The sequence below is a fragment of the Macrobrachium rosenbergii genome, chromosome 52 (assembly GCF_040412425.1).
Source record: "Macrobrachium rosenbergii isolate ZJJX-2024 chromosome 52, ASM4041242v1, whole genome shotgun sequence".
Lineage (NCBI taxonomy): Eukaryota > Metazoa > Arthropoda > Malacostraca > Decapoda > Palaemonidae > Macrobrachium > Macrobrachium rosenbergii.
Genome location: NC_089792.1, coordinates 35,030,093 through 35,050,092, shown reverse-complemented (window position 1 = coordinate 35,050,092; position 20,000 = coordinate 35,030,093). Strand labels below are relative to the sequence as shown.

General features: G+C 41.3%; 1 protein-coding gene across 4 annotated transcripts in view; it reads right to left on the bottom strand.

The window, feature by feature from the left end:
• Ac13E (Adenylyl cyclase 13E) overlaps positions 1-20,000 on the bottom strand; it is a 277,289-nt gene that overhangs the window by 57,053 nt on the left and 200,236 nt on the right. For all 4 annotated transcript variants that reach the window (XM_067096065.1, XM_067096068.1, XM_067096066.1 and 1 more), the window contains one exon: positions 8,647-8,708. In XM_067096065.1, coding sequence (XP_066952166.1) covers positions 8,647-8,708 — 62 coding nt within the window. The remainder of the gene's footprint in view (positions 1-8,646; positions 8,709-20,000) is intronic.

Below are 20,000 nucleotides of genomic sequence, written 5' to 3'. Positions count from 1 at the left end.
TATTATAAACCCATGAGAAAGGCAAACAAAGGTGACATAACTTCCCCCTACAGCATCCCACTACTTACTGCAAATTCTACTAGGTTCCAACAATATATAAATTTTCATCTGCTTTCTTCATGGATAGTTTCAATCATTTTCTCTGTGATGGCATGTGGATGCTATCAAATTCCTTTTATAATCAATAAAAGTAATCAAAGGCATATTTCTAGGTTTATTTTAATTACTGATCCCACATACAGGTCATTCAAGTCATCTTTAGCTTCTGGTCAATCCATCAATTTATCAGTCAAACCCTTATTTCTGGGCTCGACCTGTGTCACCCAGTGAAATAGTCCATTAGCACTGATTTCTAGGTATAAATATTGCTAAATATACCAGAGAAAAAGCTAACCATAATGCCGAAGTTCTGACCCTGGATCGAACACCATAGATGGTGTCGGTATACACAAGGGTGAGTGGTTGCAACTACCACAGATCTTCGTCCTGTGATTTCTCAATCTCAAACCCCGAAAAGGGAGGAGCGTTCAAAACCTCATCCCCGTACTAGCCAACCACCACCTGGCCACCATCTTCATTCCAATTTATACCTTCCTAGATACACCGTGTTTTCCTTGGTGTTGTTTTTGATTTTCTGCATTTCATCTTGTCATCCCATCGGAGTTTCCACCATCTAAGTTGAGTACCATTTCCTTTTGGTTTTTATTACAGAGGCATTATTTTGGCTGTTTGTATATTGTTTGCAAGTGATAGTTCACCCAGCGCGTGAAGGCCTGTATCTGCCTCTTCCATGTAGCCTCAGTCTTACGCATTTTATTAGCAGAATGTTTCTGCTAGTTTTTATCCATGCTCCATTCCGTTTGGGCCTTATTTGGAAGAATTTACCATTTAGCTGTTAGGAGGTTAGGAGCCGTGTCATGACTGATCTAGGCTGGGGATGGAGGTACGCACCCTTTTTCTGATCATAGTTTTCTCCCTTTCTCTGGTTTCCTTCACTCACCAGCGGGTGGTGCCTTCTCGATGGTGGTGGTATTATTTTTCATGATCATAACTGATGTGTACAAGGATGGATGACATGTCTATTCTTGGATGCGTTTTGTATGCGATTTGGGCGTCAAGGGTGGCCATTTTGGGTATCCCCGCTTCCATTATAACGGATGTTGTTTGGACCTCTCTGACTGGAGTCATTACGTGTTATAAGTGTATATATTTTAAACTTCTCACATATCGAATGGTTAGCTTTTTTATGTTAGTATTCTTGACGTCAGGTAGTTTTATTCGATTACGTATATTCTAGCCTAGCCTACTCGACCAAACTGTAATTCGGTTTTGAAGGGTTAGGCTAGACAGGATGGGCGCCTTTACACGATGCTCAGACTACCTAGTTCACCTGACCAGGCCGTTTTGAGGTTTTGGAGGGAGATGTTAGGTTTGTGTGGGAGTTCCTCGTTCTCTCTTGGCCCACCTGACCAGGCCGTTGGGTCTTGGAAGGTGAGTTAGACAGTGAAATTGCTCTTCCCCCTTAGCCCACTGACCAGGCCGTTGGGTTTTTGGAGGGGGTGAGGTTAGGCTAGTGAGAGAGTTGCTCTTCACCCTTAGCCCACCTGACCAGGCGTTAGGTTTTTGGAGGGTGAGTCAGAATGGTGAAGGTCTCCTCTGTTTGCCAGTCTACCACCTGACCCAGGCTGTCGGTTTTGGAGGGTGTGGCTGGGTATCACGAGTTCTTCCCCCCCTCCCCTCACCTGTAGCGCTCATTCTGGCCTTCCTAATGAAGCCAAAGTTTTGGTTTTGAAGGTAGGCTGGGATCGAAGGTTACTGGAGTTATTTAGATGTATATAGCCTAGTCATCTTCCACCTGATCAGTTGGATTTTGGCGGTGACCTGGGCGTCTGCCTGGCAGAGAAACCCGTTAAACTGCGTTCGGCACCCCGTGGGGAGGTTTCATTCGACTTCCAGAGGGTGCTATCCACCCGACTGGTCGCCGTTCGCCGGGCTTCCGCCACTCTGCTACCTTTCCCTCATCAGGCGGTGTTTCTTTTGCTCGCTTTCCACAGTTATAGCTGGAGCGTCGAACACTGTCCCAGGGATGCAATCATGAGGATGCGCTATGTTTAGTCTCTCCGCCAGGTTAGTAGGATCTCGTTGTTATCGTCCATGTTGTTACCACTCCAGTGGGTACTGGTTTCGGTTTTATTTGGCGTTTTCCACTATGGTTTCAGCCTAAGCGATTGAAGATGGGCCATATGAACACTCCTTTCCGCCACATTCGCCCGTTTCCATAATATGTGACATAACGAGATTTCAGTGGCAAATCACGGATACCATAGCGGCGAGTATCTTAGGAGTACTTGTTTTAACACCAATTAACAGTTAGCCATTCTGTAGCATAACTTCGTTTATTAGTCTGTACCTACGGATTCAATTCCGGCGGGTTTTGCCTGATGACACGCATGTTTCATCACCCATAAATCTGTGTTAAGGTAGCCTATTACCGCCGGACCTAACTCCGGCGGGCCTTGCCTTGACGTTACTCATGTACCGCCATTCCACTTACAGATGGTACGTTGTCAGGAGCCAGGGTGCACGGCGATTCTCCAACAGCCCTGTTGACATGAGGTGTGCAGATCGCCTCAGCTGCTTTCGGTCCACGTTGGGGGACCTGGTCGTTTGGCCCCAGACTGACTGTGAAGTCTGCTACGCTCTGTATGAGTTAGTGGTGGCGGATAGTCATTCAAGTTTAAGAGACCGCTAACCTTTAGTGCAGCTGGCAGAGCTTATATGAACATATACGGGTGGAGAATATTCTCAGTAAGTCCTGCTCTTTCTTACAGTCTGACCAAATCATCCGTGACTCTTCGCTGTGACCCTGAAGATCTGGGTCCGGCCAGTTCAGGAGAAGAGCGTTGCGTCTGGCAATCCTTGCTGTCCTGTCGGAGGATATTTGTAATCTCCTCTACACGGGGCGGATCTCGCTGCAATGCGGCGAATTGGCCGCCCAATCATGAGAAGGATGTCGGCAAAGAGCGCTAACCCTCCCAAGAAGACAACCTGTGCGGAGAGGTGGCGGAAGAGGTAGCGACCATCAACATCCACCTCGAGCCGATGAGCGTGGATTTGGACCATCAGGTAGAAGGTAAGGTGGTAAGTGAGGCAGGGGGAGAGGGTCTTGGTAGTTCCCTTTTTAGTTCTCCTTCTTCTTCTTGTATCTTCCCTTTCAGGTTTACCAAACCAGCTATCCTTGAAGGACAGATCTAGGTCTGTTATCCCCAAGGTGAAATCTAAAAGAAGGATTTACCAAAATCCTCCCTAGACCTAAAGGTCTAATCAAGAACAACTCCCTCAAGGTCGTCACTGGCTCTTAAATCAGTAGCGTCCTCAGAAATAAAACTTCTCCCCGTCCAAAGGTTGAGATCCAGGGTGTCTAAGGCTAAACCTCCACAGCCTAACTTTGACCCTGAGGCCTTCGCCGAACTTCTGATGCAGAAGTTAGACTCAAGGGTTGAAGCTAGGATGCGGGACCTTTCTTCTCAGCTTGCTTCAAGCTTAGAGACCTCTGGTCAGTCAGTGCTCATTGGCACAAAGGATGGAGGCCAGAAGCTTGCTCCCAGTTTATCAATCCGGAGCAGTACAGCACTCCCATGTTGTTCCGGATGCCTCCAGACTGCCCCCCTTTGATAAGGGGAACCCGTGGCGGCTGGCTCTACACGCCCCCCTGCATAATGATACCCTGACCATCGAGGGTTTGGGCACTCGGCATCTGGAAGAACTGGAGTTCTTTCCACCCGACCTAGTACCTCCTACCCAGGCTATGCCAGGCTAACAGGAAGCCTGGATTAGATCTGACAAGGTCGAAGGAAGCGGTTATCTCCCAGGACCAAAGCCCAATCCAGCCACAATCTTGGCGCTCTCACTGACTGAAGTGCGAAAGATACAAAACTTACTCCTTTAAAGGGAGTTTTGTGTTCTCATTAGGTGACTCCATCCCTACCCCTGCCGCGACTAAGATTGCAGAACTGACTATTCAGAGGCGGGGAATAGATGGCAAACCCCGCTGCCTCAACTCTCCGGGAGACAGATCCCACCTCCCTTCTTTTCCCAGCGGATTCGAATAATTCGGGAGCTCGGCTTCGTTCACGGTGGAGTAAACTGACTCGAGTGTGCCTCCCACGTACATTCAGTGAACAGCTTCCCAAGATTCGGAGACCCTTCTGAAGAGCGGAGTTTGAGGCTAAGTGCAGGTTGAGTCGCTCCTGCATTCCATCACCATCATAGAAATTGGCACGCGGCAGTAACTTACCTGACGAACCTCTGTTTGAGTCTGTGAAATCATTATTAGCGTCATTCCAATCGGACCTTTATGACTTTGTGATGTGAGACAAAACTGCCGGGCTTATGTCTTCACAGGCGCCACTATCGAACGCAAATAACAGACTCATGAAGAGTTCTGTCTGGGGACTAACATCTTCCCTGAGGATGGTCAATAATGTTCTGGCGGAGGCAACCAGGGCGTCAGTCTTCGCTCCGCTGGGAGTCTCCCTTTTAAAAGGAAGTCCACGAGACCTCGGACCTCAACCCAGGGGAAAGGAAGAGGTTCAGGAGATCATGCAGGCTCCCTTGAGCTCCAAACTGTGCTTCCAAGCTGTACGGTCTCTCAGATCGGACAGCTACTTCAAAGCTCAGCCTCAGCAGCAGTTTGTACTGATGCAGTTGGCTCAACAAGCCCCTGCTCGCCAGCCTTCGTGGCGTCCCCAGTCTTCAGCGCTTCGTTTTGAAAGCCAGGGCGTTCGAGGCTACAACAGGCATGCGAGGAGAGTAGAGCCAGAGCCGCCTACAGAGGTAGGGCTGCATCCAGACCTCTCTCCTGTGGAAGAGGAGGCCGAGGAGGCAGAGGAAGTAAGGCCCCTTCCAATCAATGAGTCTCCTCAGGTAGGCGGGAGGTTATATCTCTTCCGGGACCATTGGACCTTCAGTCCGTGGGCCCACAGCATATTTTCATAAGGTCTGGGATGGAGCTAGAGCAGAGGGCCTCCTCCGCCAGTCAGGTTCCATCAACCTCCATCCAAGATTTACTGGATTTGTAAAAGACCTTCTTCAAAGAAACCAATAAAGAAAGTGAGACACTTGAAATTTCAAAGACCCGTCTGTTCAGTGTCCCAAAGAAGACTCATTCCAGCAAAGTAATTCTAGACTTGTCGTCTCGAATTTATACATTCAATGCGACAGGATTCGCATGCTTACAATCTACGCGAGTCGGGCCTACTTTCCCGTGGCCGTCACCACCTCTATAGATCTTTCAGGCGCATATTATGCGCCCGATTGCGAAAACTTCTCTCCTTACCTAGGAGTTCAGACTTGGGAAACAAACGCATACTCATTCAGAGTCATGCCGACCGGGCTCAACACCCAGAATTTTTACCAAACTGGCAGAGACAGTAGTCCAACAGCGCTACGGGCCCAGGATTATGTTAGCCGCATACCTGGGCGATTGGATAATTTGAGCATCCAACGTCAAGGAATGTCGAAAAACAACATTCATAGTGATCAACTTCCTGGAATCCTTAGGATTCCAAATAAACAGGAAGAAATCCCGTCTAGTTCCGGAGGCTCAATTTCTGTAGTTAGGAATCCAATGGGACCTAAACACACACAAATGTCACTTCCACGCCAGCCAAAAAGGAGGGAAATAGCCAAGCTACCAGAGCAGTTCTCCAAAACAAAAAGAGCCTCTCGTCGTACCCAGGAAAAGAGTCCGAGGTTCTCTTCAATTCGCATCAGTGACTGATTGCTGCTAAAAACCAAACTGAAGGATATAAACAGGGGTATGTAGAAGATGAGCCAGCAGCAGAAACAGGGACAAGATGTCTCTAATTCACTTGGAGTGTTGAGAAGGCTTACGACCATGGTCAGCATGATCAAGAGTTTGTCAAGGTCAGTGCCCCTCCAGTTTTCCCCCTCCATCATTAGTGATCCATACGGATGCTTCCCTAAGCGGGATGGGAGGATACTCCCAACACAAGAAAGTTCAAGAGGAACATGGAAGCTGTATTCAGCCAGTTCCATAATCAACATCCCTAGAGGCAATGGCAGTGTTCGCAACGCCCCTTTAAAGCTCACGTCCAGCAGACAGATCCATATCAGACTGGTACTGGACAGTGCAGTAGTTGTACATTGCATAAACAGAGGGGGCTCCAAGTCGAGCCATATCAATCAGGTAATGATCGCAACTTTCTCTCTGGCAAGGAAACATCTTTGGCACCTGTCAGCTACCCATCTGGCAGGTGTTCGAAATGTCATTGCAGATTCACTATCCAGGACAACTCCGCTGAAGTCGGAATGGTCCTTGGACAAGGCATCATTCGAGTGGATCTGTCTTCAGGTACCAGGTCTCCAGGTGGACCTGTTTGCCACGAGAGCAGCCACAGCTTCCGTGTTACGTTGCTCCCAATCTAGACCCTCCTAGCTCATCCCGGATGCGTGTCATCGACTGGAACAGGTGGCAAAGAGATCTATCTGTTTCCACCAATAAACCTATTAATGAAAGTTTTACACAAACTCAGATCATTCAAAGGTCAAGTAGCACTTGTGGCACCCAACTGGCCGAAGAGCAGTGGTTTCCTCTTCTTCTGAAGTTGAAACTCGGCTGCGACAAATCCCCAGTCAAGATTGACGCAAGTAGTACAAACTTCGGACTGTGTCCAGCTTCCTCAAAATTCTGAATGCCCACAGCTTTAAGGACTTCTTGGTTTGCAGCTCAGAAGAGCATGTATTGATCCTATTATTACACTGTTCATAGAATCAGACAGAGGAATCTACTCTCAGACAATATGACTCAGCAGTTAAAAAGTTAGCATTATTTCTGGGGAATCTGAAGTCAGGGAAATGACCACGAACCTGGCAATCTCTTTCTTCAGATCATTATTTGAGAAAAGGACGGCCTGGTACTATTACTGGCAAAATCTGCCGCTTCTGAAAATATTTTTACATGGCTTTAATATTAACACTTACAGACTTATATTTTTAAATCAATTCTAAAGCATCGCTAAATCTTAGACCAGCAACCCGTCCTCACACGGTTTCCTACGTTCTTAAATGACGTACTTAAATTGGCATCAGACACTTGATAATGAATTATGTACATACTACAGTCTGTTAAGGAAAGCGTTATTTCTAGTAAGTCTAGCCTCAGGGGCTAAATTTCCTGAGTATCTGCTCTCTCTCTACAGAACGAGCGATGTTGATTTCCTCCGTCAGGAGAAGTTCTGTTGTCTCCGGATCTCAGTTTCTAGCAAAGAATGAGGATCCACAAAATAGATGTGGTCTCCTTGGAAGATTATTCCCCTACAGGATCTGTCCTTTATGTCGGTTACAACACTTTAAAGCTTATTTAAATAGAACTTCTAATAGGAATTCAGGCCCTCTTTTTGTTAGGGAAAATGGAGAAACCATTTCCTTAAAGGCCATCAGGCAGCAAATACTGTATTTCATAAAGCAGGCAAACCCGGATTCAGTACCTAAGGTACATGATATTTGGGCAGTGGCCACCTCAGCTAATTATTTTCATAATATGATTTTGATGACCTTAAAAGTATCACGGGCTGGAAATCACCAACAGTGTTCAAGCACCACCATCTTAAGAAGTCTCTAGAAGCTCTTAAATACCCCACAGTAGCTATAGAAATATTGTCCCCACAGCCTAGACTAGTTTATGTAACCTTAGTTTATCTGTGTTGTTTATATTTCTCTCGCCTACCTGCCTGGTTACTGGCCCTGCCTTCTAACCTTTAGGTCGAGGCCTTCACAGCCTGACTCTGGCGCGTTTCATATGGTTCCTGTTTGAATCTTTTGTTAGCTTTAAGTGCTTGGTGTTAGTTATTTTATAGTTTAGACTGTGTGCCTTATAATGTTAATTATGTCTTTAATATGAATATTTTGGGTATTAAAACACAGTAATTTTCCTCATAGTTTTATTTAGCTCCTTTAAGAGTAATTCTTAGAGAACTTCACCAAGCACTTTGTATATGGTTGATTTCTCTGTCACTATTTCACTGGAATTTGACACAGGTCGAACCAGAAAGGGATTTTGACAAAGGAAAAATCTATTTCTGAAGGCCTGTGTCTGTGTTCCCCCCATACTCCCTTTTTTCCCTCCCGAGTGGCATGCCAAGCTTGGGGGGTGCTAACTTGGGATGAAGATGGCGGCCAGGGTGGTGGTTGGCTAGGTACGGGGGATGAGGTTTTGGAGCGGCTCCTCCCTTTTCGGGGTTTTGAGTTGGGAGAGAAATCTATGGGATGATCTGGTATTGTGACCACTCACCTTGTGTATACTGACACCTCTGTGGTGTTCGATCCAGTCGTAACCTGGCATTATAGTTAGCTTTTTTCTCTCGTATCTTGCAATATTTATACCTAGAATCCCGGTGCTAATGGACTATTTCACTGGGTGACACAGGTCTTCCCCCAGAAATAGATTTTTCCTTTGTCAAAATCCCTTATTTTTACCTCACAAAAATATTCTGCTAAGCCTTCTCTTTCCTTTGTGAAACCATTACTGATCCATCCCTTTGTCTGACACTTATGTTCCTCGTTTTCTTTTCCTCATAGGTGCTCAATAAACATCATAAAATTCCTTAAATACTTCCAACTTACCTTATTAACTATGATTTCATTCCTGCAACCAATCTTTGGTAGAGATGTAGTTTTTGCTTTGGCTGTAACAAGAGAAAAAAATATGCTCAAATAAATAAAAACTGCATTAGATCATTTATCAAGTGAACAGAAAATGACAAATACATTCTCAAATAACTTTCCAATTAGAAAAAATTTCCTTTAGCAACACTGGTATGCAATACATCAGACAAAATACATCAAAATCTGTAAACAAAAATTCAAAAAATCTCTCCAGTTATCATCAATACTGGAAGTGCAAATGCTAAGTCTAAAAGTTCAGCCACTACTACAATATTTATGATAATGTCATTAAGTAGTGGAAAAACAAATAATGACTCATGTACTAACAAAATAACAGAACAGTACCATATGAAACGGAAAAAATATTCTACAACTACTGAAGTAATATCTGTAACCCAACAAATATTCTTGGAAATATTTACTAAAATGTCAAATCTCACCTAGTTTTAGCAGATTTGGTGTTTAATCTTTGAAATACAGTATTAATAATACATAAACTCCAGTACTGGAACTTGTTAACCTTAAACATAGCCACATCTGGTCCACATCACATACAAATCTCATACATTATGATCAAGATTACATATAAAATTTGAGTATTTGTCAAATACCATCTGTTACTACAAACCTATTACGTAATCATAAAATACATAAACCGTGCAGAACACATCCAAGTGCACAAAGCAAAGTATTTCAAACAAAAATTATTCAAACACGTTTTAGCTAGCAACTGACACACTGCCCTTTTTGTTACTGCAAGTAGTCTACTGCTCTTCTGATTTGTTTTCTGCAGCTTTCCCTCCGTCACCAAACTACTGTCTCATAATTCTCCATGCTTTTTATCTTCTGATAATTTTAATGTAATTACACTTGGGTTTTGCTTAGTGCATTTTTTTTCTCAGGGGAGTTAACATAACTTTTACCTTTGCCTAGTCTTATCAGGTTCACTGTTTGCAAAGTATTGCAAAGTACTGTAAAGTTAACGTGATCCATTCTTTTCACCTCTTTCACAGCAATGGTTACCTTTGGCTGCTGGAGTCCCTGTATTTGAGTCCATCACAAAAGTAAAAAGGGGAAATGTCTCTCTTGAACAGAATTTGGGTTGGGCCAAATTTCACTGTCATCTCTACAAGCTTTTGAGATGCTTTTTGTGAAGAGAGCACAAGCAAATACAAGTTGTGAGTGTCTTTGCAGAAGGCTTTCTCCTTCATGCAGTCTCCTACTGCTACTAGATCTTCCCATCCTTGAAGACCATGCTCCATGTCTACTATAATCTCCAGACAAGTTTTCTTTTCCATTGATATCTCCTTATCCGAGGGCCTCCTGATTTCCACTTTTAAGGATCTACACAGATTTGTTGTTTGCTATTCCTGTTACTTATGCCTTCATGTCTCTCATCCAACTGCCCTACTTCCTGTTCAAGTCAGCTTCCTTCTTCTACCTCTGCTTTTGGACTCGTAAGTGAAGAATGATCAGCACGATAATGGTCTCAAGTCACTAGTCTTCCGGGACAATTCCTTACCATACCTAGGTCAAGAGGTTCATGAGCTGGCTGATGCTTCAGGCATTACTGTGTCCTTGGTTTGACTCATTCAGTTTCCACACTCACTACCACCTGCCTTAGCAATGTTGTCAATCCCATGGCTTCAGCCTCTTCAGCAAACTCAATATCATCAGTTGTCCCTGGGTGTTTTACAGTTCTGTGAATAACAGGTTGTTTGTGTACTCATCTGCCCCAATAATATTTGTTGGTCTTCAACTGTTTCCATATACACATCTTTTCTACCTTGTGCGTCCAATCCTGTAACCTCGAGTAACACTAAATTCTCTGGCCATTTCTCTTCATCTTCTCAAGTTTATTTTTGTATTCTGCCTTATATGCAAGATCACGTTACCTTGAGTAGTAGAGCATTCCAAGCCTCAACCATTCATCCAATTCCACTGTATCTGGCTTTGGTTCTCCTACAAAGGCAACAGGCTACTCACAGTAACAAGACCAGCAACATGATAGATGACAGGTGCAGACACAACAGCAACCCCAAATATTGCACTGAAAATGAAAAATGACAAGACACATGACAAAACTGCAGGGGAGCTGGAAGCCCTGGAGAAGAGGCCAAACAAACAATAAGGATAAAGGCGCAAAGTTAAAAGTTACGTATAGCTTAGTTTAACCAGACCACTGAGCTGATTAACAGCTCTCCTTGGGCTGGCCTGAAGGATTAGATTTATTTTACGTGGCTAAGAACCAGTTGGTTACCTAGCAACGGGACCTACAGCTTATTGTGGAATCCAAACCACATTATGACGAGAAATGAATTTCTATCACCAGAAATAAATTCCTCTAATTCTTCATTGGCCAGTCAGAGAATCAAACTCTGGGCCAGCAGAGTGCTAGCTGAGAACGGTACCCATCCGTCCGATGAGGAACTGATAAAGGCACAGTGTCCTGTTGAAATGGAAGCACTGGCTAAGCCTGCACAGTGGTTTTTTTCTATATAAATATTCTGCTTTGTGCACTTGAATGCTGTTCCACACAATACATGGCAATTTTATGCTTAATAAGTTGTATTTACATGTAAAAACTAATTTATATGAAATTTTTCAGCAAAACCAATGTCTATTGACAATATGAGGGCTAAATTTTCATCTGAACTCATTTTGCTTTCTAACTTATTCTTTTTCATTTGAACTCATTTTTTGCTTTCTAACTTATTCTTTTATCATAAAAGCTTGAACCTTAAAGTATATAGAGAAAACTTTAAAATCAAATTAAAATTTAAAAAAGACACATTAATAAATATCATGACAGTCCAAAATTAGCTAAACTCTCCTGACTGCAGCGGATATAAAACTAAAATTATCCAAGGACAAATATCAATTTTGTAGAAAAGTACAAACAAAAAGGCCACTCTACACAGTAACTCTTACTGACTAATACTGTATCTGGAAATTCTCCACAATACTGAGTAGGGTCTGCTTCAAATCTTCTTATAAACAATAAGCTATATATTTCATTTCTTTGTGCCTTTGTCATACATTAGTGTAATATGTGAACTATTCTTATTTGAGACCCATTTTTTATGTACAGCATTCAAAATTCTATTTAATCAATCCCTTTCAGATCACTGGATCTTTTTTTTGCAAAGTTCAAGACAAAAAGTCTCCAGTAAAAGAAGAGTTACAGATGTGAGTATGTTTGTTTGCAAACAATGACATTTCTTTCACAACGAACCTATTACTTACACAGCCCGAATTTCAACTTGGGCGGGGATAAATCCAGTTGTCAAAGTCCCAGGCTGAAATAAGAAAAGGTGCTCGAATTCATCAGATTTGGAGCTCTGTTTTGCAAGACAGAAATGTGGCAACAGTAGAGTAAGATTTAAGATTTACATGTCTGCATTCAGAATATTCACCACCTTCTTAAAAGGATATGCATGGGACTGAATCTGACATGTGTATGGATCACGGTGCCTTTCATATTGCTATGAGAAAAATGGCTCATTATGTGATGTTGATAACTCAGAATTTTTCATTGTCTAGGATGTCACATTGGGAGAACAAGATGTGGAACACAGAGATAGGATGACAAGAGCCAACTGCCTAGATTCCTCAAAAACAAGGACATCATTTGGCACCTCCATGAACTCACCATTATAACTACATTAATGTCAAGATTGCATCTAAAAATAGAAGATACGACTAAAGCCTGAATTTCATGCATGCTAATCTTCAAAAGAGCCAATTAACCTTCAGCCATTTCATCAGAAGCCCTTACACAGTAATTCTTTCAAACAGACTTAAAGGCACTTGAAATGTATTTCAATGAAAACAGAGAAGCAATCTGTAATGAGTCGCTCAGTGCAGCATTAGAACTATGTGAGAATTATGATGTTATCGTAGAGCTGAGGACCAGAATTGAGAAAAGGATGCCAGGAGAAACAGCTACTGATGTAGGCCTCAGTGCAAATCAACAGATCATGCGTCTAATGAAAGGTACAATAGATAGACTGCATACTGAAATGAAAAAACGTAGCACAAGACTTGAAGATCTAGACAACAAGTTTGGGTTTCTGCTAGATGAAGAACAAATTCTTAAAAAAGGTGAAGTTCAGGATCACTGGATGACGAGAGAATGAAGGAAAACCGTTTACATGTTGGCGAATTCTACAATAGTGATTTGGATGGCAAAGAACTTTATGAGGAAATCTTAGACTGCAGAATGCTCTGGGCAAGTAGAACGGATGTTCAGATTTCCACTCCAGAGAAGCTCATCCAATTCATTATACAATATGGTGATGAAAATGTTTGCGCCAACTCAAAAGTAGCAATCCAACTTATGATCACAGTAGCAATTTCAACTGCAAGCTGTGAACGTTCGTAGAGTAAACTGAAATAGATTGTGGTTTATCTCAGCCTCAATGGGACAGGATAGATTTAACGCCCTAGCATTTCTTAATACTGAGCGTGAGGAGGTAGAACTCATAACTCTGATGATGTTATTGATAATTTTGCTTCAGCAGTCTCGCAGAGTCCAGATATAATTGCCATCAACTTTTATTTTTTCTAATCTCTTTGCAATCAATGTTGCATTTTAAATGTTAAATCTAAGCAGTTTCAGAAGCTAACAAATTAGTTTTCCTTTTTTATTCAGTTTTAATGAAAGTAAGGGCTATTAGAGAATGACCAGTCAAATCATTACTCTAACAAGTTTGCAATACTGTAAAGCTTGAGTGCATTTAAAAATTCTCTCTAAAACTGTTTTTATCAATGCTAATTTACACAATTTTTTTCCTTCAGAACTTCAGGAGCATGTATTGCTTTTTTATTTTTTTTTACAAATAATATATCCTTATTTCATTTATTTATTTTTGTGCAGAATAGTGTTGGCAAAATATCTGTATCTCCCTCAACAGTGTTGGTATCACTAAACTTCATGACTTTAACCAACGAGTTTGCATCACTGTGAAGCTTGAGTGCATTTAAAAACTTGATCTAAAACTGTTTTTATCAATGCTAATTTCCAGTTTTTCAGTTCATAACTTCAGGATTATGTATTGCTTTTTGAGTGTTTTTTTTTTTTCAAATACATCCTTATTTCTTTTTTTTTGTGCAGAATAGTATTGGTAAAACATTTGTATCTCCCTCAATAATGTTGGTAACACTAAACTCCATGATTATACCTTCTGGTAATGAATAATGATAGCTTGTTCTTCATATTGTCAACTGAATCACTGAGGTACAGATCCAGAATCCTTAAGATTTGTTCCATGACAAAGGCATCATTTTCTGTGCTTGCCCTGGGCGTCAGTAACCCTAGTTATACCTCTGGTCCCCAGTTAATGGTGGAGGTTCCATCCCCGGCCGAGGGCCGCTAACCGAAATTCAGCGATAATAGTGCCGAAAACCCGCTTAATGGCGCGTTAACTGGATATTGGTGCCGTTAACCGGAGATCGGTGCTGAAATCCCCACTTAACGGCACTGTTAACCGGAGATTGGTGCCGAAAATCTGGTTAATGACGTCACTAGCCAAGTGCCGTAACGCCATTAACCGATGCCACCAGTAAGCGAGGACTGCCTGTACCATGGAAGTTATAGACTCCCTCCATCCTGTTTAGTGGTAAAAGAGGGTTTGTCTGCTATAGCTGGAATGCTAGTCAAGATCTGGAACCTGCCTGTCTCTGATGATCTGGAGTCCTCTCAGAAGGAAAGATTTCATCAGATACTTTGTCAGCACCTTCCAGTTTTAAGTAATGGAGATGACAAAGCAGGTGAATGTGCAAGTGCTCCGATACTAAGCCAGTTGACAAAGAGACACCCATATATCAGAAAGTCTGGAGATATTCACAGCCAGTCACTGATGCTACTGAACCACAGTGTGAAGAGTTGTATAATCTGGGCATTATAGAACCCAGTCTTTCACCCTGGTCCTCACCTGTTGTTCCAGTTCTGAAGAAGGCCAACAACACCTGCTATGTGTTGATTGCTGGAAACTCAAGGAGGTAACCATATCTGACAAGTTAACCCTTAAATGCAGAGCCTCTATTTACAAAAACGCCTCCCGTATGCCAGCGGCGTTCGGGAGTTAGCGCCGAAGCGGAAAAATTTTTTTTTTTTTTTAAATCACAGCACGCTTAGTTTTTAAGATTAAGAGTTCATTTTTGGCTCTTTTTTTTTGTCACTGCCTGAAGTTTAGTATGCAACCATCAGAAATGAAAAAATATCATTATCATATATAAATATTGAAATATATGACAGCGCAAAAAAAAATTTTCATATATAATTTTATACAAATCGCGCTGAGTAAAACGGTTAAAGCTAACGGGTTATTTGTTTTTTCTTTGTATTGTACACTAAATTGCGATGATTTTGGTATAAAACAAATTGTAAAACGATCAAAGCAATACAGAGAAAATATTATCACAAAATGATGCATGAATTCGTAACGCCCGGACGCAAAAATTGTTTTTTTCAAAAATTCACCATAAATCGAAATATTGTGCTAGAGACTTCCCGTTTGTTGAAAAATGAAGCTAATTGATTGAATATTACTAGACTGTAAGTGTTTTAGCTTACAATTGCAGTTTTCGACCATTTCAGTCGAGTTAAAGTTGACCAAAGTAGAATTTTTTCTATTTATCGTGATTTATATGAAAATATTTCAAAACTGATAAAAGCTACAACCATGAGTTATTTTCTGTTGTATTGTACATGAAATTCCGCACATTTTCATATAAAACTTTATGTAACGACTAATATAAAACGGTGCAAACATTACGACAACATGACGAAAAGAATTTCTGAGATGTTTGGCCGAGTTACCGCTGAGACGTAGGAAAATGTTTTTTTCAAAATTCACCATAAATCAAAATATTGTGCTAGAGACTTCCCATTTGTGCAAATTGAAGGTAAATGATTGAATATTTCTACAATGTAAGAGTTTTAGCTTACAATTGCGTTTTTCGACCATTTCGGTCAAGTTAAAGTTGACCGAAGGTTGAAATTTTGGTAGTTATCGTGATTTATGTGAAAATATTTCAAAACTGATAAAAGCTACAACCATGAGCTATTTTCTGTTGTATTCTACATGAAATTGCACACATTTTCATATATAAAAGTTTATGTAACAACTAATGTAAAACGATGCAAACATTACGACAACGTGACAAGAATTTCTGAGATGTTCGGCTGAGTTACCACGTGCAAACGTAAGGAAAAAGTTTTTTTTTTCAGAAATTCACCATAAATCGAAATATTGTGCTAGAGACTTCCAGTTTGTTGCAAAATGAAGGTACATGATTGAATATTACTAGAATGTAAGAGTTTTAGCTTATAATTGCATTTTTTTACCATTTCGGTTGAGTTAAAGTTGACCAAAGGTTGAAATTTTGGCAGTTATCGTGATTTACATGAAAATATTTCAAAACTGATAAAAGCTACAACCATGAGTTATTTTCTGTTGTATTCTACATGAAATTGCACACATTTTCATATATAAAACTTTATGTAACGACTAATAGAAAACGGTGCAAACATTACGACAACGTGACAATAGAATTTCTGGTGCGGACGTAAGGAAAAAGTTTTTTTCAAAAATTCACCGTAAATCGAAATATTGTGCTAGAGACTTCCAATTTGTTGCAAAATGAAGGTAAATGATTGAATATTACTAGATCGTAAGAGTTTTAGCTTACAATTGCGTTTTTTTACCATTTCGGTCAAGTCAAATTTGACCGAAGGTTGAAATTTTGGCAGTTATCGTGGTTTATATGAAAATATTTCCAAACTGATAAAAGCTACAACCATGGGTTGTATGTTGCTGTATTTTACATGAAATTGCACACATTTTCATATATAAAACTTTATGTAACGGCTAATATAAAACAGTGCAAAACTTACAACAAAATGACGAAAGAATTTCTGAAATTTTCGGCTGAGTTACCGAGCGGGCATAAGGAAAAAGTATTTTTCAAAAATTCACCATAAATCGAAATATTGTGCTAGAGACTTCCAATTTGTTGCAAAATGAAGGTAAATGATTGAATATTACTAGAATGTAAGAGTTTTAGCTTACAATTGCGTTTTTCGACCATTTCGGTCGAGTCAAAGTTGACCGAAGGTTGAAATTTTTTGTAGTCGACGTATGATACGTCCAGTAGGCGTTTAAGGGTTAACAATGCCCAAAATAACATTCTGTGTTTGGCTTGCATGGAGTCAAGTATTTTACCACCCCTGATTTGGTGTGTGACTACTACCAGTTACCCTAAGGTAAGGAAAGCTTAGAGTATACTGCTTTCTCCACTACCAATGGAAACTGGCAGCTCAAGCATCTTTTGTCTGCAATGAAGAATGCACTTGCAGTGCTGCAGTGGGCGATGTACTGTATGCAGCAGGAGTTCCCAAAGGCTAAGGTTATTGTCTACATATACAATACCCTGATCCTAGGTGATTCTAGGTGTGTCTTTTGAAGAACACCCGGAACTGGTAGGTAAGGTACTGGCTACACTCCAAATAAACTTTCAAAGGATGTACATTCCCAACTACAGTACTCAGCAACAGCTAAACCCTTGTACACACTGACTGGAAACCCAAAACAACTGCAGAACAGGAAGATCAAGTGGACTGATGAGATGGACTGTGCCTTTCAGTCTCTGAAGGAACAGGTCAAGAAGGGCATTATGCTCTCTTACCAAGACTACTCCCTGATGCCCAGCCCTTCGAGTTGTGTGTAGATGCTTCAGGTATAGTGGATAGCGCCTGTCTGTGCCAGGAATCTAGCGAACAGCCAGGAGTAAGTGAGGTGACAGTCCATGTCTGCATGACATTTCTTTTTTCTAACACTGACAACACCACTGAGTGTGAGTGGCAGCTCTTAGGTGGGGAGTGAAAACTTTCAGACCGTTCCTGTATGGCCAGTTCTTTAGCACATTCAGATCACTGTTGATATCTGGTTAGTCAGTACATTACAAGATCTGTCTGAGGTTAACTTTCTAGTTATATACATCTGAGTTTAACTTTATACTTATATATAGTCTTGGAGATCAGAATGCCACAGCAGACTGGTTATCACATTTGCCTACTGCTACAAATAGTCCTCACAATCCAGAATCCGTCATCGAGACTGCCTACTGGATTAGTAGCTCACCATGAGCTTAGAGATGCTCTGGATTCCCTAATTTCTTTAAAAGTCGCCATCACTAGATTATGGATAACTGATAGGCAGTGAAAGCTGAGTAGCCTCAGGAATTGTGTGTCTTTGACCCAAGACTATCATTGATTCTTCTTCATCTGAAAATTTTTGTCTTGGGCATTTCATGAAAAAGGAAATGTGAAGCAACTGCTTTTACTGTGAAGAATTACAATGTGTTCTTATGTAATATACAAGGGCTTCATTTGGCTACTATTATTGTGCAGGGTTATTTCTCTTGTACCTCCTCCGGCAAAGAAGGTGGTGAGGATGAGGCAGAAGAGTAGGTACCTCTTGAAAAGGGATTCCTTCTCTCTGGATGGGATTGCTCAACAAGCAAAACCATCTCATGATGACAAGGGGTGCTGCAAAGTACTAGTTTCACATGCAGGGATAATGTACAAACACAGGAAGAGGATGGAATGCATGCATGGTAACCATCCTTGAGGGGGACGCCAGACTGTAACTCACAATTCCAAAAAGTTTAAAGACAGTCCTGAAATCATACCCATCCCTCCTGTAATTTCAGAGGTAAAACAATGGAAAAGTGCCAGTAATCAGTCAGTGAACTCATTAATACTGAACACAGGACTGTCCCAAAAATGGGAATCATGGACAAATCTGTCACCAGGAAGACCCTACTGAAGGGAGTCTTGTAGATGGAGAAGCATGAGGAATTGTGACAAGGACAATTACTACTTCGAAACTTGGTCCCCAACTAAAGCAAGACCAGTCTCCACTCTGCAGTAAGAGGTGCATTCTGGAAAAATTCAGAAGGATCAGCCAGCAATGAGACCCCCATTCATCTGTCTCAGCAGCCCATAGCCCAGGACAGCAGAAGATGATAGGAAGGGCAAAGGGGAAGAACTCGAGACAGACGGAAGGGAGAAAGAGGGAAATCATATTACCTTCTCCCACCTTGCTGTTCTTTGATCAAACCCCAGCTGCAGTGGTGAAGGTCCACAGCAAAACAGCTTAAGTACCAAAGGGTCTGAGTTGAAGCAGAATGCCAATGCCAAGAGAAAAGAAAACTCCAACAAAAACCTCAAAACTGCAGAACAGAATCCTCAGTTATTGCAGAGATCTGACACTCAGGGAAGAAGGGATAGCACATGTATGACCATGGTCCCAGTCCTTGGAAGTTGGGTAAAAAGATTTAAGACTATCCTAATCCTAGAACAACTCCCAAGCACTGACTGGTACTTGGGGAGTCTTTCAGAGGACTGAAAGAGCAATCAAGAACAAGCTCCTACCAAGTGAAGTAAAAGGATGAGAAAGAATGGGTAGATGACAAATACAGGCATATTTTTAGCTATTACAAATACAGTATGTGCATTTCTTTACCCTTGTTCCCAACATCTTATCTCATAGGAACAAAGAGATCTATGTTCAAGGTTAAAGTCCATAATTACACTCTGAATTTTATATCCAAGGCATGGATCAAAGACTGGCATTTCTTGTAAGGGAGAAGGGAATGATCACAGAAAATTCCACACTATAACCCAAACGAAGACGACTTCTAATCCCCCACCATTCAACTGTCCGAAGACTGAGAGGGAAAAAGTGAGCAGTAGGAACAGAAGGTATCCCTAAGCACTTTTCAGGAGAAATTCACATCAACAATCCACCCTTGAAGAAGAGGAGAGTATGATACTCTCACAAAAAAATTTCTCTAACAAACAAACCCATTGCCTTACTAAAAAAAAATGTTATATTTTGTATGAACCACGGTTTAATAGTTAAAATATGACAAGCCTGTAGACTTTATGCAGTATACTTATAATGAGAAAAGACTTGACAAAAGTAAGAAGCATAAAAAAATCTGTTATTCACATATCAATATTGAATAACCACAAACACAATAATATGTGAAATAAGTTACAAGCTCCAAAACAACAGCAGCAGTGAAGACTTCTTGACTCCAGCCAACTTAAAAGAGAATCCATTGAGTGGGATGGACCACCAAACCTCCTCTAACTGCTTATGGTTAACTAGCTGTTGCCAAGCTTCAACAACTGGATGAGCTTTCCACCAGAAATTAACTATTTCAAAAAAACCATTAGTTTATCTTAAAGTAAACATCGCTGTTGCACATCCTGCAATGAGTTTTATAAAGCTGACACT